At 44.4% G+C, this 25,009-nt stretch overlaps 1 protein-coding gene across 2 annotated transcripts; it reads right to left on the bottom strand.

Annotated features, from left to right (window-relative positions):
* Positions 1-3,947: 3,947 nt before the first annotated feature.
* On the bottom strand, positions 3,948-7,342 carry LOC123058369 (uncharacterized). Of its 2 annotated transcripts, none has more exons than XM_044481103.1 (2): positions 6,972-7,341; positions 3,948-4,064 (listed from the first exon to the last, which is right to left on the bottom strand). In XM_044481103.1, exons 1-2 carry the CDS (start codon positions 7,195-7,197, stop codon positions 3,970-3,972), a joined length of 321 nt encoding a protein of 106 aa, XP_044337038.1. In that variant the 5' UTR covers positions 7,198-7,341; the 3' UTR covers positions 3,948-3,969. The 2 variants fall into 2 exon arrangements, 1 of the variants encoding a protein (XP_044337038.1); XR_006427183.1 differs by lacking the exon at positions 3,948-4,064 and adding an exon at positions 5,378-5,452 and having other exon boundaries at positions 6,972-7,342.
* Positions 7,343-25,009: the final 17,667 nt, after the last annotated feature.

The raw sequence follows: 25,009 nt of genomic DNA, 5'->3' as shown, positions 1-25,009 counted from the left end.
AAAAACCCAAATGATCACACAACACACTTAACTATCAAAAGAAAATACTAAGTGCAAAACAACATAGGGCATGGGTGCCAAAAAGAAATTGTGACGTGGACCACAGTGCATACTAGGCATACGAGTAAAACTACTATGGACAGATCCTAATGTGTGAAAAAAATATCGTGAGATAGGTCCAAGTGATAGGGTTTTGCTACGGTGACACGGTGGAAAAATAATCACGTCAATCGGAGCTACGGTTTAGGAGATATGGCCAGTTGAAGTTTGAATTCAAATCTGAATAAATTTCAAATTTGAATTTGGAAAAAGTTTACAAACATGATGCTGCTAGATAGATCTAATCATGACGAAGAATTTGCCGTTGGTTTCATCGAATTTGGAGTTACGGTTAAAAGATACGACTATCCGAAGTTTAGGGGCTAAACTGAAAACTCAGGGACTAATCTGTAATTAAAACTATAGCAACTAGGTCCCTGGACACATGGCGGCTCGTGGCTGGCCAAGCAGCGTTCGCTGCGGTGGCTATATGATGAATGGCAACTAAATAGGAAAAACAGCTATCGCGGTTAAATAAAAAGAAAACCGGAGGCCGGTTTAACTAAAACCGCGGTTAACCAAACTAAAACAAAACACACAACAAAAAAACCTAATATAAATGAACGAAGCAGGTGGCTCGGCTTACAGCGGCGAGGACGGCGAACAGGGGCAGCGGTGCTGGCGTCGGGCGTCGGGCGGCGGACGGGGCGGCGGCTCCGGCGGTCCTTGGCAGCGGGGAAGGAGGCGAACAGGACCGACGTTGTGTGGGAAACCGGATGGTGGTGACAGCGGGCGTCGGCGTGCACCGAACAGGGCGGAGGGAGGCGACGGAGCTCCGGTGAGCTGCGTGAACTCCGGCGGCTCGGGGTCGTCGGTTTGGCTGCTCCGGCGCGACCTAGGGGAAACCAATATGTCAAAATGATGCGCACAGGCTTGGGGGTTAGGTGACAAAGAAAAGAGCGGCTCGGGTGCACCACCGGTGACGTAATCATCGGCGGAGGGTTTCGGCTCCGGCGAGATCCAACTGACGAAGGCGGTGGTTGTGAGGAGCGAGGGACGATGCGAAGTGGCAGAATGGAGAGAGGGGGCTCCGAGGCTTATATAGGCGCAGAGAGGGGTGCTTGGGGCTGCGGGATAAGCTCTATCCCTAGAGCTTTGGCCGGCGGGTGCGTGCGCGTGCTCATCCAGCGGGAGGAGCGGGAGGTTGGGGGTGACGGGGTGGGGCCCTCCTGGCACCTGCGTGCGAGCGAGAGGGAGACGAGGAGCGGACGGACGAGGCGGAGGCCTTCGGGCGCGGGCGGACCTGGCCTGTTGGGGCACTGGGCCAGCTGGCCAGTTGGCCAGTGGGCCGCGCGGCTGGGTGGCTGCTGGGCCGGCTGGCCAGCGCGTGCGTGCGTTTTTTTAATAAAAAGTTTTTCTTTTTTTTGACAATCAGAAAAACCAACAAACTGAGTAATAATAAAAAAAACTATATAGGCATATTATATACCAAAATGCTCAAAAAAATACGAAGAATAAGATGAACTATTTTCCAAGTTCAAATAAATTCCAAAAAAATTCATAAAAGTCAAACAGCGCTACTGTTGCATTTAAAATCAATAAAATCATTTTTAAAATAGCAAAATGATTTCAAATTTATTTTCTCGTAATTTTCCATTGAAGGGAATCATTTTACCCTTATTTCCATTTATTTATTTTTAGGAAAAAAATATTTTAAAAAGAAACTCAAATAACTCCCAATTGGATTTGAATTTGGAATTTCAAACAACTTCGAATGGAAAAATGAGTTTCAAATAACTTCAAAGTGACTTCCAATTTATTTCTTTGAAACTTCCAACTCTCTTTCCTCAAATATGAAGAAGTCATTTTATCTTCCCTCATGACCTCATTGAGTTGCTTAAAGTTTCTAAACTTGAAATGTTTCAAATGGAATTCAAATCATTTTCAAACCCCTTTTCATTTCTTTAAATGGAAGAAGTCATATTATCTTCACTCTGGGGTTTTGTGATGAAATGAATTTGAATTCTTGGATATCAAAATGCAAGATGAAAGTTTTGGGTAAGTCCTTTTATTCCCTCCCATTCAACTTTCAAAAAGTTTCAATTTCCACTCAGTTTCACACAATCAATCACACAAAAATCAAACAAACAATCACAATTATTTATTTAATATAACATTCCAAAATTTAGAATTTTGGGATGTTACAAACTACCACCCGTAAAATGAATCTCATCCTCGAGATTCGGAGAGGCTAGAAAGAAGGTTAGGTTTGGGGGTCTCCTTGAAAATCCATTCATCAACACATGGTATGGGGTGCTACCACCCTTAGAAGTATGGTCATGGTTCCAACAAAACTCATGTACTCCATCCTTTGCATTGGCGATGTCGGTCTTCTCATACTCCTTAGAGTAACTCTTTCTTTAAGGCTCTTCAGGTAAGGGCATGACCTTTTCCTCAAAATCTTGAGTCCTTGCATCAAAATATGACCCTTTCGAGACTGGGTCTTCTTAGCTGTCAGGCTGTCGCCAATGCTAAACAACTATCGAAAATCTCATGGTGGTCGACAATTAATGGTTCCTCCCGCAGGAAATGGGTCTAGGCTGAACCTCACCACATAACCTATGATTGGCAATAGGTGCCTGTATAGGGTTTCCATCATCCTGCCATTCTAAGGCTTTTGGCTTGTCATGTCGACACTCTTCTAGGGTTTTAAGGCTCTCTGATTTTCCATCAAAATATGATAGCTCATGATAGAAGTCTCCGGTATGGGGGCCAATCCATCCCGTACTTGAATCATTACTACATACGCAGATAGTGAATCACATTTTCTAACACTTGGGCATCCTCACAAGCATTGCAGAACTTCTCTTCTCCACGAACTGGGTTCGGGTAAATCCATTGGTTCCGCAAGCCAAACAAAATCCCTATCATTTCTTCACAACTCTCGGGTTTACGTAACCTCGTATGAAACATCTGTTGATGAAATCACAGCTTCTTCTAGAATTCTTTTCTTCAACAAGATTGTGCTTGTTTCCTTATCAAATCCTGGGACCTGTGGGTTATGGCCCACTTCAACACTTGTATAACTTTAACTCATCCTTGGAGTTACTATTGTTCCATATTCCAACATTATATCTCCTTTAAATCCAATAGTACTTCATTCCTTCATACTCTTGAGGTAACCATCATAACTAAAATAAAACTCCAACTCATTTCTCTAAACTTCACTCTATGGAATACATTTCCTTTTCCATTGGTCAAGTGTTCACACAGACAAGTATAGCCAAAAAAATGCACTAGTTCATCCATAATTCTCTTCATATCAAATCCTTTATTACATCCTTAACCACTACTCAAAACTCAAATTTCAAAAGTACTCTATTACAAAAGCTGCCATCCACATAGTTTGGTATGGTCAAGCATTACTTCCATCTTTATTCATTCATCCTTCTTGAAAATGCTTTAGTCCCACTAGAATTGTGCGATGTGATCCTTCAAATCGTCGATGTTTTGCTTCATCATGGTGGCCATGAGCTTCATCTCCATCATCTCTGCATGGACCTCTCTCAGGTATTCCTGAGTGTGACAGAGTCTTGCTTCTAGTCTTTCTCCAATCTGACGTATGTGTGACGCCCCCGATTCAATCGTACACTAATCATACACACAAACATGTACGATCAAGATCAGGGACTCACGGGAAGATATCACAACACAACTCTACAAATAAAGTAAGTCATACAACCATCATATTACAAGCCAGGGGCCTCGAAGGCTCGAATACAAGAGCTCGATCATAGACGAGTCAGCGGAAGCAACAATATCTGAGTACAGACATAAGTTAAACAAGTTTGCCTTAAGAAGGCTAGCACAAACCGGGATACAGATCGAAAGAGGCGCAGGCCTCCTGCCTGGGATCCTCCTAAACTACTCCTAGTCGTTGTCAGCGGGCTGCACGTAGTAGTAGGCACCTCCCGAGTAGTAGTAGTCGTCGTCGACGGTGGCGTCTGGTTCCTGGACTCCAACGTCTGGTCGCAGCAATCGGGTAGAAGGGAAAGGGGAAAAGAGGGAGAAAGCAACCGTGAGTACTCATCCAAAGTACTCGCAAGCAAGGAGCTACACTACATATGTATGCATTGGTATCAACTGGAATAAGGCTATCATATGTGGACTGAACTGCAGAATGCCGGAATAAGAGGGGGATAGCTAGTCCTTTCGAAGACTACGCTTCCGGTAACCTCCATCTTGCAGCAGGAGAAGAGAGTAGATGGTAAGTTCACCAAGTAACATCACATAGCATAATCCTAACCGATGATCCTCCCCTCGCTGTCCTGTGAGAGAGCGATCACCGGTTGTATCTGGAACTTGGAAGGGTGTGTTTTATTAAGTATCCGGTTCTAGTTGTCATAAGGTCAAGGTACAACTCCAAGTCGTCCTGTTACCAAAGATCACGGCTATTCGAATAGATTAACTTCCCTGCAGGGGTGCACCACATATCCCAACACGCTCGATCCCATTTGGCCGGACACACTTTCCTGGGTCATGCCCGGCCTCGGAAGATCAACATGTCGCGGCCCTACCTAGGCACAACAGAGAGGTCAGCACGCCGGTCTAAACCCTATGGCGCAGGGGTCTGGGCCCATCGCCCTTTGCACACCTGCACGTTGCGAACGCGGCCGGAGAGCAGACCTAGCAACCTCCATTACAAAGGAAGTTGCGTTACGCGGTCCAACCCGGCGCGCGCCGCTCAGTCGCTGACGTCACGAAGGCTTCGGCTGATACCACAATGTCGAGTGCCCATAACTGTCCCCGCGTAGATGGTTAGTGCGTATAGGCCAGTAGCCAGACTCAGATCAAATACCAAGATCTCGTTAAGCGTGTTAAGTATGCGCGAACGCGGACCAGGGCCAGGCCCACCTCTCTCCTAGGTGGTCTCAACCTGCCCTGTCGCTTCGCCTGAAAGTAACAGTCGGGTGCCGTCGGGAACTCAGGCCCACCACTACCTGGATGGAGCCACCTGCCCCTTCAGCCCCCATCTCCAAACAGTATCACTAGTAATGTAACAGTGTAAAGTATATAGCATATGCCCGTGATCACCTCCTGAAGTGATCACGGCCCAGTAGTATAGCATGGCAGACGGACAAGAATGTAAGGCTACTGATGGTAAACTAGCATCCTATACTAAGCATTTAGGATTGCAGGTAAAGGTAACAACAGTAGTAGCAAGGACAGGCTATGCATCAGGATAGGATAACGGAAAGCAGTAACATGCTACACTACTCTAATGCAAGTAGTATAGAGGAGAGTAGGCGATATCTGGTGATCAAGGGGGGGGGCTTGCCTGGTTGCTCTGGCAAGAGAGAGTGGTCGTCAACACCGTAGTCGTACTGGGTAGCAGCGGCGTCAGTCTCGGTGTCTAGCGAGAGAAGAGGGGGAAGAAACAATAAATATAATGCAAACAAATGCATGACGATGCATGCCATGACAAAGCGTGATGCTAGGTGTACCCTAACACGGTACGAGGTGGTACCGGTGAAGGGGGAAAACATCCGGGAAAGTATTCCCGGTGTTTCGCGTTTTCGGACAGATGAATCGGAGGGGGAAAGTTGCGTATTCGGTATGCTAGGGATGCGTGGCGGACGAACGGGCTGCTTATCCGGATTCGTCTCGTCGTTCTGAGCAACTTTCATGTAGAAAGTATTTTCATCTGAGCTACGATTTATTTTATATTTTTTTTTTGAATTTATTTATATTTATAAATTACACAGTAAAATAATTTTGTCTCATAGTGTATGACAGTGGGGCCAGGGGGTTAGGTTGACCCAGTCAAAGATTGACTAGTCAATATATGAACAGTATACGGGGCCACATGTCGTTGATTTAGACAATTATTTTAAATTTTGTTTTTCTCTAAACCATTAGTGGGTCCACATTTCATCTACTATTGGATAAATTAGCTAGTACTACTAATTATAAACTAACTAAAAGGCTGGCCAGGGTGTGGCATAGCCGGCCACACACGGCTGTGGTGCCTACACACTACGCACTCACGTACACACACTATGCTAGGGAGTAACTCTATTCCTTTTAACACAAGATAGCATTTTGTGATTTTTGTAGTATTTAATCCGTGAATTATCTGAAGCAGGTCCAATGGAACAAAATGAGGCTTATTACGTCTACTTTTCGTTTATATAATTTTTACCCATGTTAGGACTTGTCTTATCGCTGTTTAGTGGCAGTTTAGAAGGCTAGTCATTGTAGAAATACAAAAGCTAGCTACCCACTACAGTACTTGCAGTAGTATACAAAGGGTAGCAGCTGTGGCTAGAAGCAGACAAGCAGCAGTAGAGCAGCGACGGATGAAGCCGCCCCGGCCATGGCCAAGCCGGCCACACGCACGGCGCGCGCACACACAGAGCACACACCTCACGTACACACACAGTACGCACACACGAGGCACACACTCACACACCGCTCGGCCATGGCCGGCCGTAGCAGCGGCGGCAGCGTGAGGCGGCATCGACGAATAGTAGTGGATTGCAGGCAAGCGCAGCACCTAGCGACAGTAGCAACTAAGCAGCGCAAGCAGCTTAGCTGGAGCAGAGCATCAGCAATACGTAGAGTAGCAGTTCGCTAGGAGGAGCAGCAGATACGCGGGCGCGCGTGCACGCGCGAGGCGTGGCCAGAGGACGGCCAGCGCGCGGCCGGTCGAGTACAGCGACGCAGGCATGCGCGTGTGGTCAGTCGAGCATGGGAAGCAGCGACGAACGTGACGGCGACAGTAGCCGGAGGCGGCAGCAGTGCAAAGTAGCATCGGCAAGAAGCAGCAGCACGACACACACGTACGCGTACAGGAGAGCTCGGGTGTGCTCGGGAACGGCGGCTACGGCAACAAATCGAGGCGGCAAGGAGGGGGAATGGACGCGGCTCACTTCGAGGGAGGTCGTGGACGTGCTCGGAACCGCGGGGAGGCATCGGTGGTGGAGATCGACGGTGATGGCGCCGTGGCCGTGGTGGGGAAGACGACTGGATGGCGAGGTTGTGGAGGGCTTCAGCTCGAACTGGAGGTTGTAGGCGATGTACATGTCGGCGATGAAGCTCCTGGTCATCATCCCAAACGCCGGGGAGCATGGTGGCCATGAGTACGAGATCGACCATGGCGTCCGCGGTGCGTGTGTATGTCGTCCGCGAGAGAACGACGCAAGAAGGGGAATGAGAACTAGGGTTGCCTGGGAGGGGCGTCGGGATGCTCTTATCCAGCACGCAGAGCCGACGGATGGGCGCCTCGTGTCCACGGCGCAGCCATGGCGGTAGGGGATGGGCGCCACGCCTTGATCGATGAAAAGGGGAAGGGGACCGGGTGTTTTTGGGAGTGTGCATAGTGTAGGCTTTTTTTAGTTTTGCTCCTTTCTGTTTTTCTTTCTATTAGTTTCTGTTTTCAATTAAGTTTCCTTTCATTTATTTATTATTAGCTTTGTAAAATATAATCCTAGCCCAAAAATTAGTATTACTATTTAGGCTACTGCCATAATTAATTTGGCACAATAATAAAACATGTTTGTATTTGTTTATTATTTAAAGGCATTTAATAATTGGTTTAGTCACTTCTTTAGTCACAAAAGAGCATTTAAATACTTTTACAAAAATGTTGAGTCAGTACCATAATTGGATATGGAAGATTTGCCACACTTTGAACATTTTATTTTGCAGGTTTGAGAAATTTGAATCTTGGACTTTAATTTGAATTTGAAATTTGGACCGGATTCGAATCAACGCGAGTTTAACAACAGTAATCGCGATGACCTGGCGCATTAACATAAGATTACTGTAGTTTAATTATCTGAGCGTCACAATTCTCCTCCACTACAAGAAATCTCGTCCCGAGATTTAGGAGCGGTTACAGGGGGGAAGGGATCTAGTTACGAAATTCTAACGATTCTTCTCGGTCATAGTTGCTCTTCTCGAAGAGGTCGATCCATGACATTGATGTCTTCATTCCTCTACTTCATGTCATCATGATGAAGTTGTCGTCCTTTCTTCGGGGAACTCCATCGTACTAACGAATATGTAAGGGGCAGCTCTACAACGATAGGATGCTATAAGGGTTAACCATCGGGGGTTATCCCATGAATGAACACAGGGGTATCTCTCGAGTTGGTCAAATGAAACACATCGAGAGCCAAGCAAGAAGGTATAGTAAGAAGTATCAAGCGGATAGGCAATCATTCGATGCCTAGATAGAAGGTGAAAGGGTTTCAGGGCACGAGATAAGTATTGCGCCTGATACCAGAGTAGATCACTAGGAAGGTGGCTCGCGAATTACATATCAAGTCAAGCGCGAGGAATATCTTTGGCAACAGGGTGTACAGGGGAGTCAAGTTTCGATCCTGGGACATGTGGGTTTTGGGCCCACCATGTGGGTTAAAGACAGAAAGAGTGGTGTCATCTTGCATGGTTATGATAACCATGCAGGTCAGACCATAACCTGTCGGTTATGTCGGCAATAGCGTCGGTACCAAGGGCAGGGGACGAAGAGAACCATTTTCCCGCTCGTTGAACGAGGCGGACCAATAGGCAAGGTTCTCGTCCATCGGTGGTTACCAGAATGTCATCAACAAAAGCAACAGGGTCTTACTGACAGAATTGTACACGGAGGTGTTAACATAAGCAGGGAATTAATACTGCTTAGATCATAAATATCACCAGAAAGGTCAAACAAACCAATGGAAAGGAAAACGTGATCATCAGGTTAAACAGAACAATGGAAAGGAAAAATGTGTTTAAACACATTCAGTGGTATATCCTTCCCAAGGGCAAGCAGAGCATGATATCTATGACAGGATACAACGTAGAAAACTCTTTAGGTACGGGAGAGAATTTTCATGACATTATCCATACAACGGTGTTTGGATAATTGAGCAGGAAACATTTAACATTGGGCTTCAATTGTTCCTGTTCAGATTCGGAGTACCATGGACTTGCTTTGAGATAGCATTGACATGGTCATCCGGTGAAGATCAGACTTTGGAAACAAAAAGGATCCATCAGGAACAACTTATAGGATAAGTCTTACAATTTCCACACCGAAGGATGACTAACCTTGCCAAAAAGGAAACTATAACAATAGGTCCTCCGGCCAGGTGTGCTAGGCATGACATCGCCTTACCGGGTCATATAAGGATCAATGTTATAACTCCTGGAAATATGTTCTAACCATCATATCTGACCGAGATTCAGATCTAATTGGTGTCAGGATAACTCAGACTCAGGATGCCCGAGAAGAAAAGATGCAACACAAATTAACGCAAGGACATCCTAAGATTCCCGGGAAATGAACCATGGAAGGAAGTTCCGAAACCAGAGTTAATCATTAAACCAAGGAGAGGATGAGGAAGTGGCTGACGGACTCAGCGATAATTCAACGAGGTATCCAAAAAGATGCATCTCCTCAATTATGTGGATAAGGAGATAGCATTTGTCAGATCAAATGATATAATGAAGCATGTTTGAGAAAAACATACACAATTAAACATTGGTAGAAAGGTGCGCCCGAAATATGGGTTGGGCTGCACGACCAATGTCAGAATGGTGATTCAATAATCAATAGTCTAAGAATGAATGGCCGACCATTAACTTCAAAGCAATAGGGTTGCTAGAAAGGCAGAATCCAAACAGCACCGTTCACTTGTTGGTACCCCGGTTGGAATCAACGCGAGGACCAAGAAGGAATGGTGATGATGAGAAGTATCACTATACCAAGAATTCTTAAGAGGTGGAGCAATCCTCACAACATCCTTGATATTAAAAGATGGTAATACTCCAAGGTAAAGAAGAACAAATGCTGGATAGCAGGGAACTCAAGGTATAACACAAAACACAAACAAGTTTGTGTTGAACGGAAGGCAATAAAGTGGTCAAAGATAACACAAATCATCGGGGGCAAGGATAATATTTCTCATCATGAACTCAAATGATATCCTGGAAGAGCTCATAAGGTCGATGATGACCACGACACATTTGTCGAGAGATTTCATGAAGATGTAATCAATCAGCGACGACATCAGGTCAAAGGAATGATGAAGCGGAAGGTTATTGGAACCATGGGTAGGACACAAACTTGAAATCAAGCTTGTTGTTCAAGGCGAACTGATATGACGAGGAAGATCGACGTAAGCTTAGATCATCATCGAAAGTTGTGCTCCGGGATTAAGGACCAGGTAGCACAGTTAAAGTTTAGCATGATAGTGATATAGCCGAGCAGGCCAGGACTTACGTGATCGAGTTCAAATTCGTAAGTAATGAAGATTACTAAGAGTTGTTTAATTGTGATGCGGACTCGATTCAGTTTTTGGTATTCTCGGTTGACGACAACCCAGAACCCAGGAAAAGTGTAATGGGTGACAAATAACAGTTGATGAAGAACCCATAAGAAGTTATGCAGTTCCTTGATAATCTCGAGATACCAGGGTGTAAATACTCGGCGAAAGATCAAAGTAAAGGTTGGACAGGTGTATTGATCCCTAGAAGACAAGTGATTAAACTTCCCCGAGAAATGGGATCAAAGAAGAACATATGGTCGAAACCACGATTGCAAAGGATCAATTCACCAATACCAAAGGATATTATATCAAGGAAATAGTTATTTTTACAAGAAGTTTCTATGATAGGATATACATCGTGTCCATGGGCATGAACACAAGTTCAAGGTCAACTCCCACTTCTTTAATGTATAACCTTTCATTCACTTCTCGCGTTTGATGAAGTTGCAGTGCTGAAATTTTATCTGGCAAAATACCAGAAGAGTATGACTCGTGAAAACTTTCGAGTTCACACATATTAAGGAAGGCATAGGTTCAACCCATCGGGGCATCATGGAGACATATACCACAAGCTTCAATAGTAAATATCACCAACTCGAAAGCAGAGCATGGTTGGCCAATCAAGGAATAGGATTTACCAATGGCATTATGTATCAGGGAATGAACTTCCAAAGTGATTGAATATGAAGGACGTTGTCGGATAAAATACAACAAAGGATCTGATGGTCCACAAGGGATCTGATGTGAGCATCGGTACCCAACCAGAGGGAGAAAGAATGCAAGGAGATCAGTTTATAGAAACAACTGACTAACTCAAAGTTCAAATGCAAAGGAATTGTGAATTCCAAGACAAGGGATCAGAAGCAATGCTCTGATTAGAGATGGATAAGTTGAGTAGTTTTAGGGGTACAACCGATGGCAATTTGATTGGTCGATATCCAGCTCATGTTCAAAATGTCGTCTGAGCCGGGAGGATGAATCAAGGGACTCAAAATGATAATGACAATGGATGCCAACAAGATTACCGGACTTATGGGATTAATCGTAATGCTTGTAAGCAAGAATTTCAAAAGCAATAGGTTGTTGAGGATCTTCGGAAGATCGAATGGCAATTCGAAGACTTCTGTGAAATATATTGATCAATTGGGGATGAGCGGATACTCGATAAGTACGAGAAATTATCCGTAGGGGTATTCAGGTGGTAAAGAAACACAAGGCGGTAGGCACAAAGGATTCTCAGACTATCGAAGAATTTTTCAGGGTATCAAGTAATATCAAGGGAAACTGGGGATGAAGATATGAACGACAAGTGTAAGTAGTTATCCACAAGGATTTATCGATGAAAAAGAATTGCAAAAGCGATAGCACAGGTCTCGAGAGAACATCATAGAGTATCTTCAGAATCTTCTGGTGCAGCAGGCGAACATCTGGAATGAGGGGCTCTCCGGGAGAAAGTATTATCGAGAACCTAAAGTTAGATTTAGTAAAACCATTTTAACCAGAATAGAAGAGAGTTCAGAGTCCCAGAGTAAGGATTGAGGAGTAAAAGATCTAATACCACCCAGATGGTGACGTGGGCCCGTAAGGCACACAGCCATGTTAGTAAAAGTTTTGCAATGTCTAGACTCGACTTCGGCCAAGGAGTGTGGAAGGGGGATTCCTACAGGCAGTCGGCTCTGATACCAACTTGTGACGCCCCTGATTCAATCGTACACTAATCATACACACAAATGTGTACGATCAAGATTAGGGACTCATGGGAAGATATCACAACACAACTCTACAAATAAAGTAAGTCATACAAGCATCATATTACAAGCCAGGGGCCTCGAAGGATCGAATACAAGAGCTCGATCATAGACGAGTCAGCGGAAGCAACAATATCTGAGTACAGACATAAGTTAAACAAGTTTGCCTTAAGAAGGCTAGCACAAACTGGGATACAGATCGAAAGAGGCGCAGGCCTCCTGCCTGGGATCCTCCTAAACTACTCCTGGTCGTCGTCAGCGGGCTGCACGTAGTAGTAGGCACCTCCCGAGTAGTAGTAGTCGTCGTCGACGATGGCGTCTAGCTCCTAGACTCCAACGTCTGGTCGCGGCAATCGGGTAGAAGGGAAACGGGAAAAGAGGGAGAAAGCAACCGTGAGTACTCATCCAAAGTACTCGCAAGTAAGGAGCTACACTACATATGTATGCATTGGTATCAACTGGAATAAGGCTATCATATGTGGACTGAACTGCAGAATGCCGGAATAAGAGGGGGATAGCTAGTCCTTTCGAAGACTACGCTTCTGGTAACCTCCATCTTGCAGCAGGAGAAGAGAGTAGATGATAAGTTCACCAAGTAACATCGCATAGCATAATCCTAACCGATGATCCTCCCCTCGTCGCCCTGTGAGAGAGCGGTCACCGGTTGTATCTGGCACTTGGAAGGGTGTGTTTTATTAAGTATCCGGTTCTAGTTGTCGTAAGGTCAAGGTACAACTCCAAGTCGTCCTGTTACAGAAGATCATGGCTATTCGAATAGATTAACTTCCCTGCAGGGGTGCACCACATATCCCAACACGCTCGATCCCATTTGGCCGGACACACTTTCCTGGGTCATGCCCGGCCTCGGAAGATCAACACGTCGCAGCCCTACCTAGGCACAACAGAGAGGTCAGCACGCCGGTCTAAACCCTATGGCACAGGGGTCTGGGCCCATCACCCTTTGCACACCTGCATGTTGCGAACGCGGCCGAAGAGCAGACCTAGCAACCTCCATTACAAAGGAAGTTGCGTTACGCGGTCCAACCCGGCGCGCGCCGCTCAGTCGCTGACGTCACGAAGGCTTCGGCTGATACCACGACGTCGAGTGCCCATAACTGTCCCCGCGTAGATGGTTAGTGCGTATAGGCTAGTAGCCAGACTCAGATCAAATACCAAGATCTTGTTAAGCGTGTTAAGTATTCGCGAACGCCGACCAGGGCCAGGCCCACCTCTCTCCTAGGTGGTCTCAACCTGCCCTGTCGCTTCGCCTGAAAGTAACAGTCGGGTGCTGTCGGGAACTCAGGCCCACACTACCTGGATGGAGCCACCTGCCCCTTCAGCCCCCATCTGCAAACAGTATCACCAGTAATGTAACAGTGTAAAGTATATAGCATATGCCCATGATCACCTCCCGAAGTGATCACGGCCCAGTAGTATAGCATCGCAGACGTACAAGAATGTAGGGCCACTGTTGGTAAACTAGCATCCTATACTAAGCATTTAGGATTGCAGGTAAAGGTAACAACAGTAGTACCAAGGACAGGCTATGCATCAGGATAGGATAACGGAAAGCAGTAACATGCTACACTACTCTAATGCAAGCAGTATAGAGGAGAGTAGGCGATATCTGGTGATCAAGGGGGAGGCTTGCCTGGTTACTCTGGCAAGAGAGAGTGGTTGTCAACACCGTAGTCGTACTGGGTAGCAGCGGCGTCAGTCTCGGTGTCTAGCGAGAGAAGAGGGGGAAGAAACAATAAATATAATGCAAACAAATGCATGATGATGCATGACATGACAAAGCGTGATGCTAGGTGTGCCCTAACGCGGTACGAGGTGGTATCGGTGAAGGGGGAAAAACATCCGGGAAAGTATTCCCGGTGTTTCGCGTTTTCGGCCAGATGAACCGGAGAGGAAAAGTTGCGTGTTCGGTATGCTAGGGATGTGTGCCGGACGAACGGGCTGCGTATCCAGATTCGTCTCGTCGTTCTGAGCAACTTTCATGTAGAAAGTATTTTCATCTGAGCTACGATTTATTTTATATTTTTTTTTGAATTTATTTATATTTATAAATTACACAGTAAAATAATTTTGTCTCGTAGTGTATGACAGTGGGGCCAGGGGGTTGGGTTGACCTAGTCAAAGGTTGACTAGTCAACATATGAATAGTATATGGGGCCACATGTCGTTGACTTAGACAATTATTTTAAATTTTGTTTTTCTCTAAATCATTAGTGGGTCCACATTTCATCTACTATTGGATAAATTAGCTAATACTACTAATTATAAACTAACTAAAAGGCTGGCCAGGGTGTGGCATAGCCGGCCACACACGGCTGTGGTGCCTACACACTACGCACTCACGTACACACACTATGCTAGGGAGTAACTCTATTCCTTTTAACACAAGATAGCATTTTGTGATTTTTGTAGGATTTAATCCATGCATTATCTGAAGCAGGTCCAATGGAACAAAATGAGGCTTATTACATCTATTTTCCGTTTATATAATTTTTACCCATGTTAGGACTTGTCTTATCGCTGTTTAGTGGCAGTTTAGTAGGATAGTCATTGTAGAAATACAAAAGCTAGCTACCCACTACAGTACTTGCAGTAGTATACAAAGGGTAGCAGCTGTGGCTAGAAGCAGACAAGCAGCAGTAGAGCAGCGACGGATGAAGCCGCCCCGGCCATGGCCAAGCCGGCCACACGCACGGCGCGCGAAAACACAGAGCACACACCTCACGTACACACAGTACGCACACACGATGCACACACTCACACACCGCTCGGCCATGGCCGGCCGTAGCAGCGGCGGCAGCGTGAGGCGGCATCGACGAACAGTAGTGGTTTGCAGGCAAGCGCAGCACCTAGCGACAGTAGCAACTAAGTAGCGCAAGCAGCTTAGCAGGAGCAGAGCATCAGCAATACGTAGAGCAGCAGTTCACTAGGAGGAGCAGCAGATACGCGGGCGCGCGTGCACGCGCGAGGCGTGGCCAGAGGACGGCCAGCGCGCGGCCGGTCGAGTACAGCGACGCAGGCATGCGCGTGTGGTCAGTCGAGCGTGGGCAGCGGCGACGAACGTGACGGCGACAGTAGCCGGAGGCGGCAGCAGTGCAAAGTAGCATCGGCAAGAAGCAGCAGCACGACACACACGTACGCGTACATGAGAGCTCGGGTGTGCTCGGGAACGGCGGCTACGGCAACAAATCGAGGCGGCAAGGAGGGGGAATGGACGCGGCTCACTGCGAGGGAGGTCATGGACGTGCTCGGAACCTCGGGGAGGCATCGGTGGTGGAGATCGACGGTGATGGCGCCGTGGCCGTGGTGGGGAAGACGACTGGATGGCGAGGTTCTGTAGGGCTTCAGCTCGAACTGGAGGTTGTAGGCGATGTACATGTCGGCGATGAAGCTCCTGGTCATCATCCCAAACGCCGGGGAGCATGGTGGCCATGAGTACGAGATCGACCATGGCGTCCGCGGTGCGTGTGTATGTCGTCCGCGAGAGAACGGCGCAAGAAGGGGAATGAGAACTAGGGTTGCCTGGGAGGGGCGTCGGGATGCTCTTATCCAGCATGCAGGGCCGACGGATGGGCGTCTCGTGTCCACGGCGCAGCCATGGCGGTAGGGGATGGGCGCCACGCCTTGATCGATGAACAGGGGAAGGGGACCGGATGTTTTTGGGTTGGGCATGCACTGTTGCCAGCAGGCCCAAGTGTGCATAGTGTAGGCTTTCTAGTTTTGCTCCTTTCTGTTTTTCTTTCTATTAGTTTCTGTTTTCAATTAAGTTTCCTTTCATTTATTTATTATTAGTTTTGTGAAATATAAACCTAGCCCAAAAATTAGTATTACTATTTAGGCTACTCAATAATTAATTTGGCACAATAATAAAACATGTTTGTATTTGTTTATTATTTAAAGGCATTTAATAATTGGTTTAGTCACTTCTTTAGTCACAAAAGAGCATTTAAATACTTTTACAAAAATGTAGGGTCAGCACCATAATTGGATATGGAAGATTTGCCACACTTTGAACATTTTATTTTGCAGGTTTGAGAAATTTGAATCTTGGACTTTAATTTGAATTTGAAATTTGGACCGGATTCGAATCAACGTGAGTTTTACAACAGTAATCGCGATGACCTGGCGCCATTAACATAAGATTACTGTAGTTTAATTATCCGAGCATCACAGTATGGCTTCCATAGAAGCTTCAGGAACAGAGTCGAAGAATGTTGCTCGTGGTACTCGAGAAATGAAAAAGTATTGCCCCATAGTCTTTGGGAAAACTCCCTTCACACGGTGGAGGTGTACCTCTACGTACCAAAGTTCAACTCCCTTCTCCATGAAAGGATAACCCTTATAGACTACATCTCCTTCAAGATGACTATGCTTCATCATGTCCTTCAGGATTTTTGGGTAATCCTGATCACTGGTCAGGGTCATGATCATTTCCGGGCCCTTGAGAAAAGACTCGTAAAGGGTTGTCATCTGCAGGCATAAGATAGAAGGGGTACTCAGGATACTGTATGTATTTCCTTTGGTGAAATGTGGTTATTTTTCAGGAAAGGTTTGGGGTCAGCTTGTCCATGTGTTCAAGGTTTAAGTCTGGGTGACATAGTGAGAGAGGCACTCACAATCAACAAACAACTCATAACATTTCATATGAGATTCCAAACACCTCAAATTTTACTGCTTCACGAACTATTACAATTCCCATTTCATAACTCAACTCAACATCCCCAAAAATAAAACTGTATTCCACATTTATTACATGCTTTATTCCAATATCAAGACCTCAACTACTCAGCTCAAGCTTTCCTCGGATTTGAACATTCTCTAACAAAATGTCCTACTCCTTTGCAGCGTAAACAAATGGCGTCAGACAAATCCAGGGGCTTCTTGGTGGTTATCTTGGCTCCTTGGGTCCTTGGCTTCCTTGCTGTGCATTTGCTAGCGTAATGACCTAGATCCTTGCACCTGTAACAAGTGATTTGACTCAGGTCCTTTTCTGCAGAAATTGGGTTGTTCTGGGGATACATGCTCTTTCTCTTCCTCGACTTCTTTGTTCCGATCAATTCTTCTATCTCATGTGGATCAAACTCCACTTCTTCTATCGGGAAGTCTCCCAGATACTCTTGGTTTTCCTTCATGCAATATTGTGAAAAATGTCCTTCTTCTCCACATGAATAGCAAGCATTGGAGTAAAATCGGTTTAGGCTTTCTCCATCAGGGTCGTCAACATCTTCTTTCATCACCGGTTTTCTTAAACTTTCCCCGAGGGCTTCTTTCACTACTTCCTTTTGCTGCTTGGTAATTTCTTGTACCTTGGGATAAATATGACACTGGGCAGGGTAGTGCGTAGTTCCTTCACACAAGAAACAAGTAACCTTCATGGTTGGACATTCTTCAGCTTGGTGATTTCCTTCACAATGAGGGCATCCATCCTTGTGTTCTTCATGTGTATGTCCTATTGCAGGCACAAGGTTTCTTCATCGGGTTATCATCGTGCTTCCGGATAAGACGGGATCCCAACAGAGTCTTCTTCAATTCCTCCCAAGTTTTTGCTCCATTACATCCTTCTATGGCTTGATGCATTTTCCACCAGGTTGCAGCACTTTTTGTAAAGTACTGAAGAGCGTATTGAACCTCATTATTCCATGCAACGAAATTGCTCCTGAAGTGATTCTCCATGTTTTGAATCCATAGCTCTGCCTCCAACTGAGTGATCGGTTCAGAGAATACAAGGCCATCTTCATTCATCATCTATTGGGTCCAAGGGTTTTGGGATGAGATAAGAGGGATAGAAAGATACACACAATACACACAATATAGTTTTGAAAATAAGTTTTATTTATGGTTGTAAGGAAAAACATCAAACAATGATAGCTCACAAACATCGCATCTAACGTGAGTATACAATAGGGGTTTGGTCCTCTAAAGTTCATATAAATCTTGGAATATGTCAGTGTCTTCAAATTCTTCAATTTTTCAGGGGATTCGACAATTGTAGCTTCAGTTCTTCTAGTGTATGGTGAAGTCTGATATCTTGTCGTTCTTGGAGTGGCTTCAGTTCATCCTCCGTGTGGTCCAAAGGGAACGGGGTATTGTCTAACTATTTGAGGTAAAAGGAAAGATTTGATAAAGCTCAGAAAAGAAGAGAGGTAAAGGATCTTTTTGAATATTAAGTTTTAGAGAAATCCTTTCCTATGGGCTTTCCAGTTTCTAGGGTCACGTCCTACAGTCAACCTGGCTCTGATACCATCTCTGTAGTGACCCGACCTCAAACGGTCAAGCCTCTGTGTGTCTGTGCCATCCCTGGATCGGTATGCTGGCACACACAGTACATCAATGTATATATCAAAGTGCAATCACATGTATAAATAACGTAAAACTGATATATACCACATAAGTCTCAGCGGAAACAAACATAAGGGTGTGGAGTCCCATCAACGCCAACGACAAGTTGAGTGTAGACTGTAACGTAACTCTTACTTGTCGTAGAAAATTCCTGCAACATAAGACGTTGCAGCCCTGTAGGTCAGTACATTGAATGTACTGGCAAGTCACATCATAAGAATAATGAACCTATTTGTACATGCAATTTGGCTGGTGGAAAGCTCTAAGTTTAGTTTTTGCATAAAGCTAGTTTTTCCCTAGAGTAAAAGATATTATTCTACCACTACTGTATAGCATAGAGTGAGTTGGTAAACCCAACTCAATCCATTCCCAAAGTTTCATTTAAACCCAACTGTTTAAATTAAGAGTGATGAGATCTCCCAGCATTTCCACTACTAGATGCTCAAGTTGTCCGTACCCGGGGACACGGCTAATCGATTAGGTTTTAACACTCTGCAGAGGTTTGCACACTTTTCCTCACAAGACTCGATCGCCTCCCTTGAAGTTCTCGCACTGCCTGGCGTTTGAGAACAGGATGACCGAGACATAGTCTTTTAAAAATGTTCCCCCTTAACCCATGGATAGGCCGGTACACCTACATCATTCTACATCTGCTAGCCCATCCCGGAAGGGGTCACACTAACTACTCAACTAAGCCAGAACCCATATTGGCTTGTGGCTGCACACGTAAGCTTCTAGACATGAGAATACGATTGATCTCTTTGAGCCTGGGCGGCCGACCACTAGTGGTGCACCACCATGGACTAACCATGCATGCTCCCACTTTACTTCGCCACCACTCAAACCAAATACCGCCCAGGTAGTTCATTTACAAGTCTTGGTCCTGATTACTAGTTTGTCACTCATCTCTCACAATGAACACTTCCCAATCCACGTCTACATTGGCGAGGCAAAATTAAACTTACGCGGTGGTGACAAAGGTATATGGTTCAAACCTACCTCAATGAACTACTAGGTAACGGCATAGCCATCTAGCAACAATAAATCCTACCATGCAATCCTACCTCAAAGGAATAAGTGCATAATAAAAACATAGGTAAATGGAAGAATGGTCAAATGTGAACTTGCCTGGTAATAGTTGATGAAGATTATATCGCTCTCAGAAATTTACTTAATAGAGCTATTCGTCACTCTCCGATCAAAATCTATAAGGTCAAACATTGTATTCACATAAGCAATCATTTCGGAGAACCAAATAACAGGCAACATGAAATGACTCGGAAAACCCAAATGATCACACAACACACTTAACTATCAAAAGAAAATACTAAGTGCAAAACAACATAGGGTATGGGTGCCAAAAAGAAATTGTGACGTGGACCACAGTGCATACTAGGCATACGAGTAAAACTACTATGGACAGATCCTAATGTGTGAAAAAAATATCGTGAGATAGGTCCAAGTGATAGGGTTTGGCTACGGTGACACGATGCAAAAAGAATCACGTCAATCGGAGCTACGGTTTAGGAGATATGGCCAGTTGAAGTTTGAATTCAAATATGAATAAAGTTCAAATTTGAATTTGGAAAAAGTTTACAAACATGATGCTAGTAGATAGATCTAATCATGACGAAGAATTTGCCGCTGGTTTCATCGAATTTGGAGTTACAGTTAAAAAGATACGGCTATCTGAAGTTTAGGGGCTAAACTGAAAACTCAGGGACTAATCTATAATTAAAACTATAGCAACTAGGTCCCTAGCCACGTCGCGGCTCGTGGCTGGCCAAGCAGCGTTCGCTGCGGTGGCTATATGGCGAATGGCCACTAAATAAGAAAAACAGCTACCGTGGTTAAATAAAAAGAAAACCGAAGGCCGGTTTAACTAAAACCGCGGTTAACCGAACTAAAACAAAACACACAACAAAAAAAACTAATCTAAACGAATGAAGCGGGCGGCTCGGCTTACAGCAGCGAGGACGATAAACAGGGGCAGCGGCGCTGGCGTCGGGCGGCGAACGGGGCGGCGGCTCCGGCGGTCCTTGGCAGCGGGGAAGGAGGCGAACGGGACCGGCGTGGTGTGGGCGACCAGATGGCGATGACGGCGGGCGGCGGCATGCACCAGACGGGGCGGAGGGAGGCGATGGAGCTCCGGTGAGCTGCGTGAACTCCAGTGGCTCGGGGTCGTCGGTTTGGCTGCTCGAGCGCGACCTAGGGGAAACCAATATGTCAAAACGATGCGCATAGGCTTGCGGATTAGGTGACGAAGAAAAGAGCGGCTCGAGTGCACCACCGGTGACGTAATCGTCGACGGAGGGTTTCGGCTCTGGCGAGATCCAACTGACGAAGGCGGTGGCTGTGAGTAGCGAGGGACGATGCGAAGTGGCAGAATGGAGAGAGGGTGCTTCGAGGGTTATATAGGCGCAGAGAGGGGTGCTTGGGGCTGCGGGATAAGCTCTATCCCTAGAGCTTCAGCCGGCAGGTGCGTGCGCGTGCTCATCCAGCAGGAGGAGCGGGAGGTTGGGGGTGACGGGGTGGGGCCCTCCTGGCAGCTGCGTGCGAGCGAGAGGGAGACGAGGAGCGGACGGACGAGGCGGAGGCCTTCGGGCGCGGGCGGACCTGGCTGGTCGGGGCACTGGGCCAGTTGGGCAGTGGGCCGCGCGGCTGGGTGGCTGTTGGGCCGGCTGGCCAGTGCGTACGTGCGTTTTTTTAATAAAAAGTTTTTCTTTTTTGAAACAATCAGAAAAACAAACAAACTGAGTAATAATAAAAAAAACTATATAGGCATATCATATACCAAAATGCTCAGAAAAATACCAAGAATAAGATGAAGTATTTTCCAAGTTCAAATATATTCCAAAAAATCATAAAAGTCAAACAGCGCTACTGTTGCATTTAAAATCAATAAAAATCATTTTTAAAATAGCAAAATGATTTCAAATTTATTTTCTCCTAATTTTCCATTGAAGGGAATCATTTTACCCTTATTTCCATTTATTTATTTTTAGGAGAAAAATATTTTAAAAGGAAACTCAAATAACTCCCAATTGGATTTGAATTTGGAATTTCAAACAACTTCGATTGGAAAAATGAGTTTCAAATAACTTCAAAGTGACTTCCAATATTTCTTTGAAACTTCCAACTCTCTTTCCTCAAATATGAAGAAGTCATTTTATCTTCCCTCATGACCTCATTGAGTTGCTTAAAGTTTCTAAACTTGAAATGTTTCAAATGGAATTCAAATCATTTTCAAACCCCTTTTCATTTCTTTAAATGGAAGAAGTCATATTATCTTCACTCTAGGGTTTTGTGATGAAATGAATTTGAATTCTTGGATATGAAAATGCAAGATGAAAGTTTTGGGAAAGTCCTTTTATTCCCTCTCATTCAACTTTCAAAAAGTTTCAATTTCCACTCAATTTCACACAATCAATCACACAAAAATCAAGCAAACAATCACAATTATTTATTTAATATAACATTCCAAAATTTAGAATTTTGGGATGTTACAAATACAGTAGGTTTAACACTAATATAAATAAAGAATGAGTTCATTACAGTACCTTGAAGTGGTCTTTTGTTTTCTTTTGCTAACAGAGCTCATGAGTTTTCTATCTTGAGTTTTGTGTTGTGAAGTTTTCAAGTTTTGGGTAAATTCTTTTGATGGATCATGGAACAAGGAGTGGCAAGAGCCTAAGCTTGGGGATGCCCATGGCACCCCCAAGATAATCCAAGGACACCAAAAAGTCAAAGCTTGGGGATGCCCCGGAAGGCATCCCCTCTTTTCGTCCACTTCCATCGGTAATTTACTTGGAGCTATATTTTTATTTACCAACATGATATGTGTTTTGCTTGGAGCGTCTTGTATTATTTGTGTCTTTGTTTGTTAGTATGCCAAAATCATCCTTGCTGTACACACCTTTTGAGAGAGCCATACATGAATTAAAATTTGATAGAATACTCTATGTGCTTCACTTATATCCTTTGAGCTAGATAATTTTTCTCTATGTGCTTCACTTATATCCTTTGAGCTAGATAATTTTTCTCTATGTGCTTCACTTATATCCTTTGAGCGTTATAATTTTGCTCTATGTGCTTCACTTAGATCTTTTAGAGCATGGTGGTGGATTCGTTTTAAAGAAACTATTGATCTCTCATGCTTCACTTAAATTAATTTGAGAGTCTCTTAATAGCATGGTAATTTTCCTAATAATAATATGCTTGGTATTCAAGATTTGTGAGACTTTCTTTTGAGTGTGTTGAATACTAAGAAAAGATTGAAGCATGATAATTGTTTTGAGATATGGAGGTGATAATATTAAAGCCATTCTAGTTGAGTAGTTTTGAATTTAAATAATACTTGTGTTGAAGTTTATGATTCCCATAGCATGCACGTATGGTGAACCGTTATGTGATGAAGTCGGAGCATGATTTATTTATTGATTGCCTTCCTTATGAGTGGCGGTCGGGGACGAGCGATGGTCTTTTCCTACCAATCTATCCCCCTAGGAGCATGCGTGTAATACTTTGCTTTGATAACTTCTAAATTTTTGCAATAAGTATATGAGTTCTTTATGACTAATGTTGAGTCCATGGATTATACGCACTCTCACCCTTCCACCCTTGATAGCCTCTCTAATACCGCGCAACTTTCGTCGGTATCATACACCTACCATATCCTTCCTCAAAACAGCCACCATACCTACCTATCATGGCATTTCCATAGCCATTCCGAGATATATTGCCATGCAACTTTCCACCATCTAGTTCATCATGGCATATCCATCATTGTCATATTTCTTAGCATGATCATGTAGTTGACATAGTATTTGTGGCAAAGCCACCGTTCATAATTCTTTCATACTTGTCACTCTTGATTCATTGCATATCCCGGTACACCACCGGAGGCATTCATATAGAGTCATACTTTGTTTTAGTATCGAGTTGTAATCATTGAGTTGTAAATAAATAGAAGTATGATGATCATCATTCAATAGAGCATTGTCCAAAAAAAGAAAGAAAGGCCAAAGAAAAAAAGAAGGCCCAAAAAATAAATAAATAAAAAGGGGCAATGCTACTATCCTTTTTTTCCACACTTGTGCTTCAAAGTAGCACCATGATATAGCAAGTCTCATATATTGTGCTTCAAAGTAGCACCATGTTCTTCATATAGAGAGTCTCATATGTTGTCACTTTCATATACTAGTGGGAATTTTACGTTATAGAACTTGGCTTGTATATTCCAATGACGGGGTTCCTCAAATTGCCCTAGGTCTTCATGATCAAGCAAGTTGGATGCACACCCACTAGTTTCTTTTGTTGAGCTTTCATACATTTATAGCTCTAGTGCATCCGTTGCATGGCAATCCCTACTCACTCACATTGATATCTATTGATGGGCATCTCCATAGCCCGTTGATACGCCTAGTTGATGTGAGACTATCTTCTCATTTTTTGTCTTCTCCACAACCACCATTATATTCCACCTATAGTGCTATATCCATGGCTCACGCTCATGTATTGCGTGAAAATTGAAAAAGTTTTGAAAAAGTTAAGAGTATGAAACAATTGCTTGGCTTGTCATCGGGGTTGTGCATGATTTAAATACTTTGTGTGGGGAAGATGGAGCATAGCCAGACTATATGATTTTGTAGGGATAACTTTCTTTGGCCATGTTATCTTGAGAAGACATAATTGCTTTGTTAGTATGCTTGAAGTATTATTATTTTCTATGTCAATATAAACTTTTGTCTTGGATCTTTCTAATCTGAATATTCATACCACAATTAAGAAGATTTGCATTGAAATTATGCCAAGTAGCACTCCACATCAAAAATTCTCTTTTTATCATTTACCTACTCGAGGACGAGCATGAATTAAGCTTGGGGATGCCTGATACGTCTCCAACGTATCTATAATTTTTGATTGCTCCATGCTATATTATCTACTGTTTTGGACTATATTGGGCTTTATTTTCCACTTTTATATTATTTTTGGGACTAACCTATTAACCGGAGGCCCAACCCAGAATTGCTGTTTTTTTGCCTATTTCAGTGTTTCGGATAAACAGAATATCAAACGGAGTCCAAACGGAATAAAATCTTCGGAAACGTGATTTTCTCATCGAACGTGATCCAGGAGACTTGGACCCTACTGCAAGGGATCAAAGAGGTGGTCACGAGGGTGGGGGCGTGCCCGCCTGCCTCATGGGCCCCTCGGTGCTCCACCGACGTACTCCTTCCTCCTATATATACACACGTACCCCCAAAGGATCAGAACAGGAGCCAAAACCCTAATTTCACCACTGCAACTTTCTGTATCCACAAGATCCATCTTGGGGCCTATTCTGGAGCTCCGCCGGAAGAGGGCCGTCATCACGGAGGGCTTCTACATCATCCTAGCCCCTCCGATGAAGTGTGAGTAGTTTACCTCAGACCTTCGGGTCCATAGTTAGTAGCTAGATGGCTTTTTCTCTCTCTTTGAATCACAATACAAAGTTCTCCCCCTCTGTTGTGGAGATCTATTCGATATAATCTTCTTTTTGTAGTG

The sequence above is a fragment of the Triticum aestivum genome, chromosome 3A (assembly GCF_018294505.1).
Source record: "Triticum aestivum cultivar Chinese Spring chromosome 3A, IWGSC CS RefSeq v2.1, whole genome shotgun sequence".
Lineage (NCBI taxonomy): Eukaryota > Viridiplantae > Streptophyta > Magnoliopsida > Poales > Poaceae > Triticum > Triticum aestivum.
The sequence above is the reverse complement of the archived record's forward strand: the minus strand, read 5'-3'. Positions and strand labels throughout refer to the sequence as shown.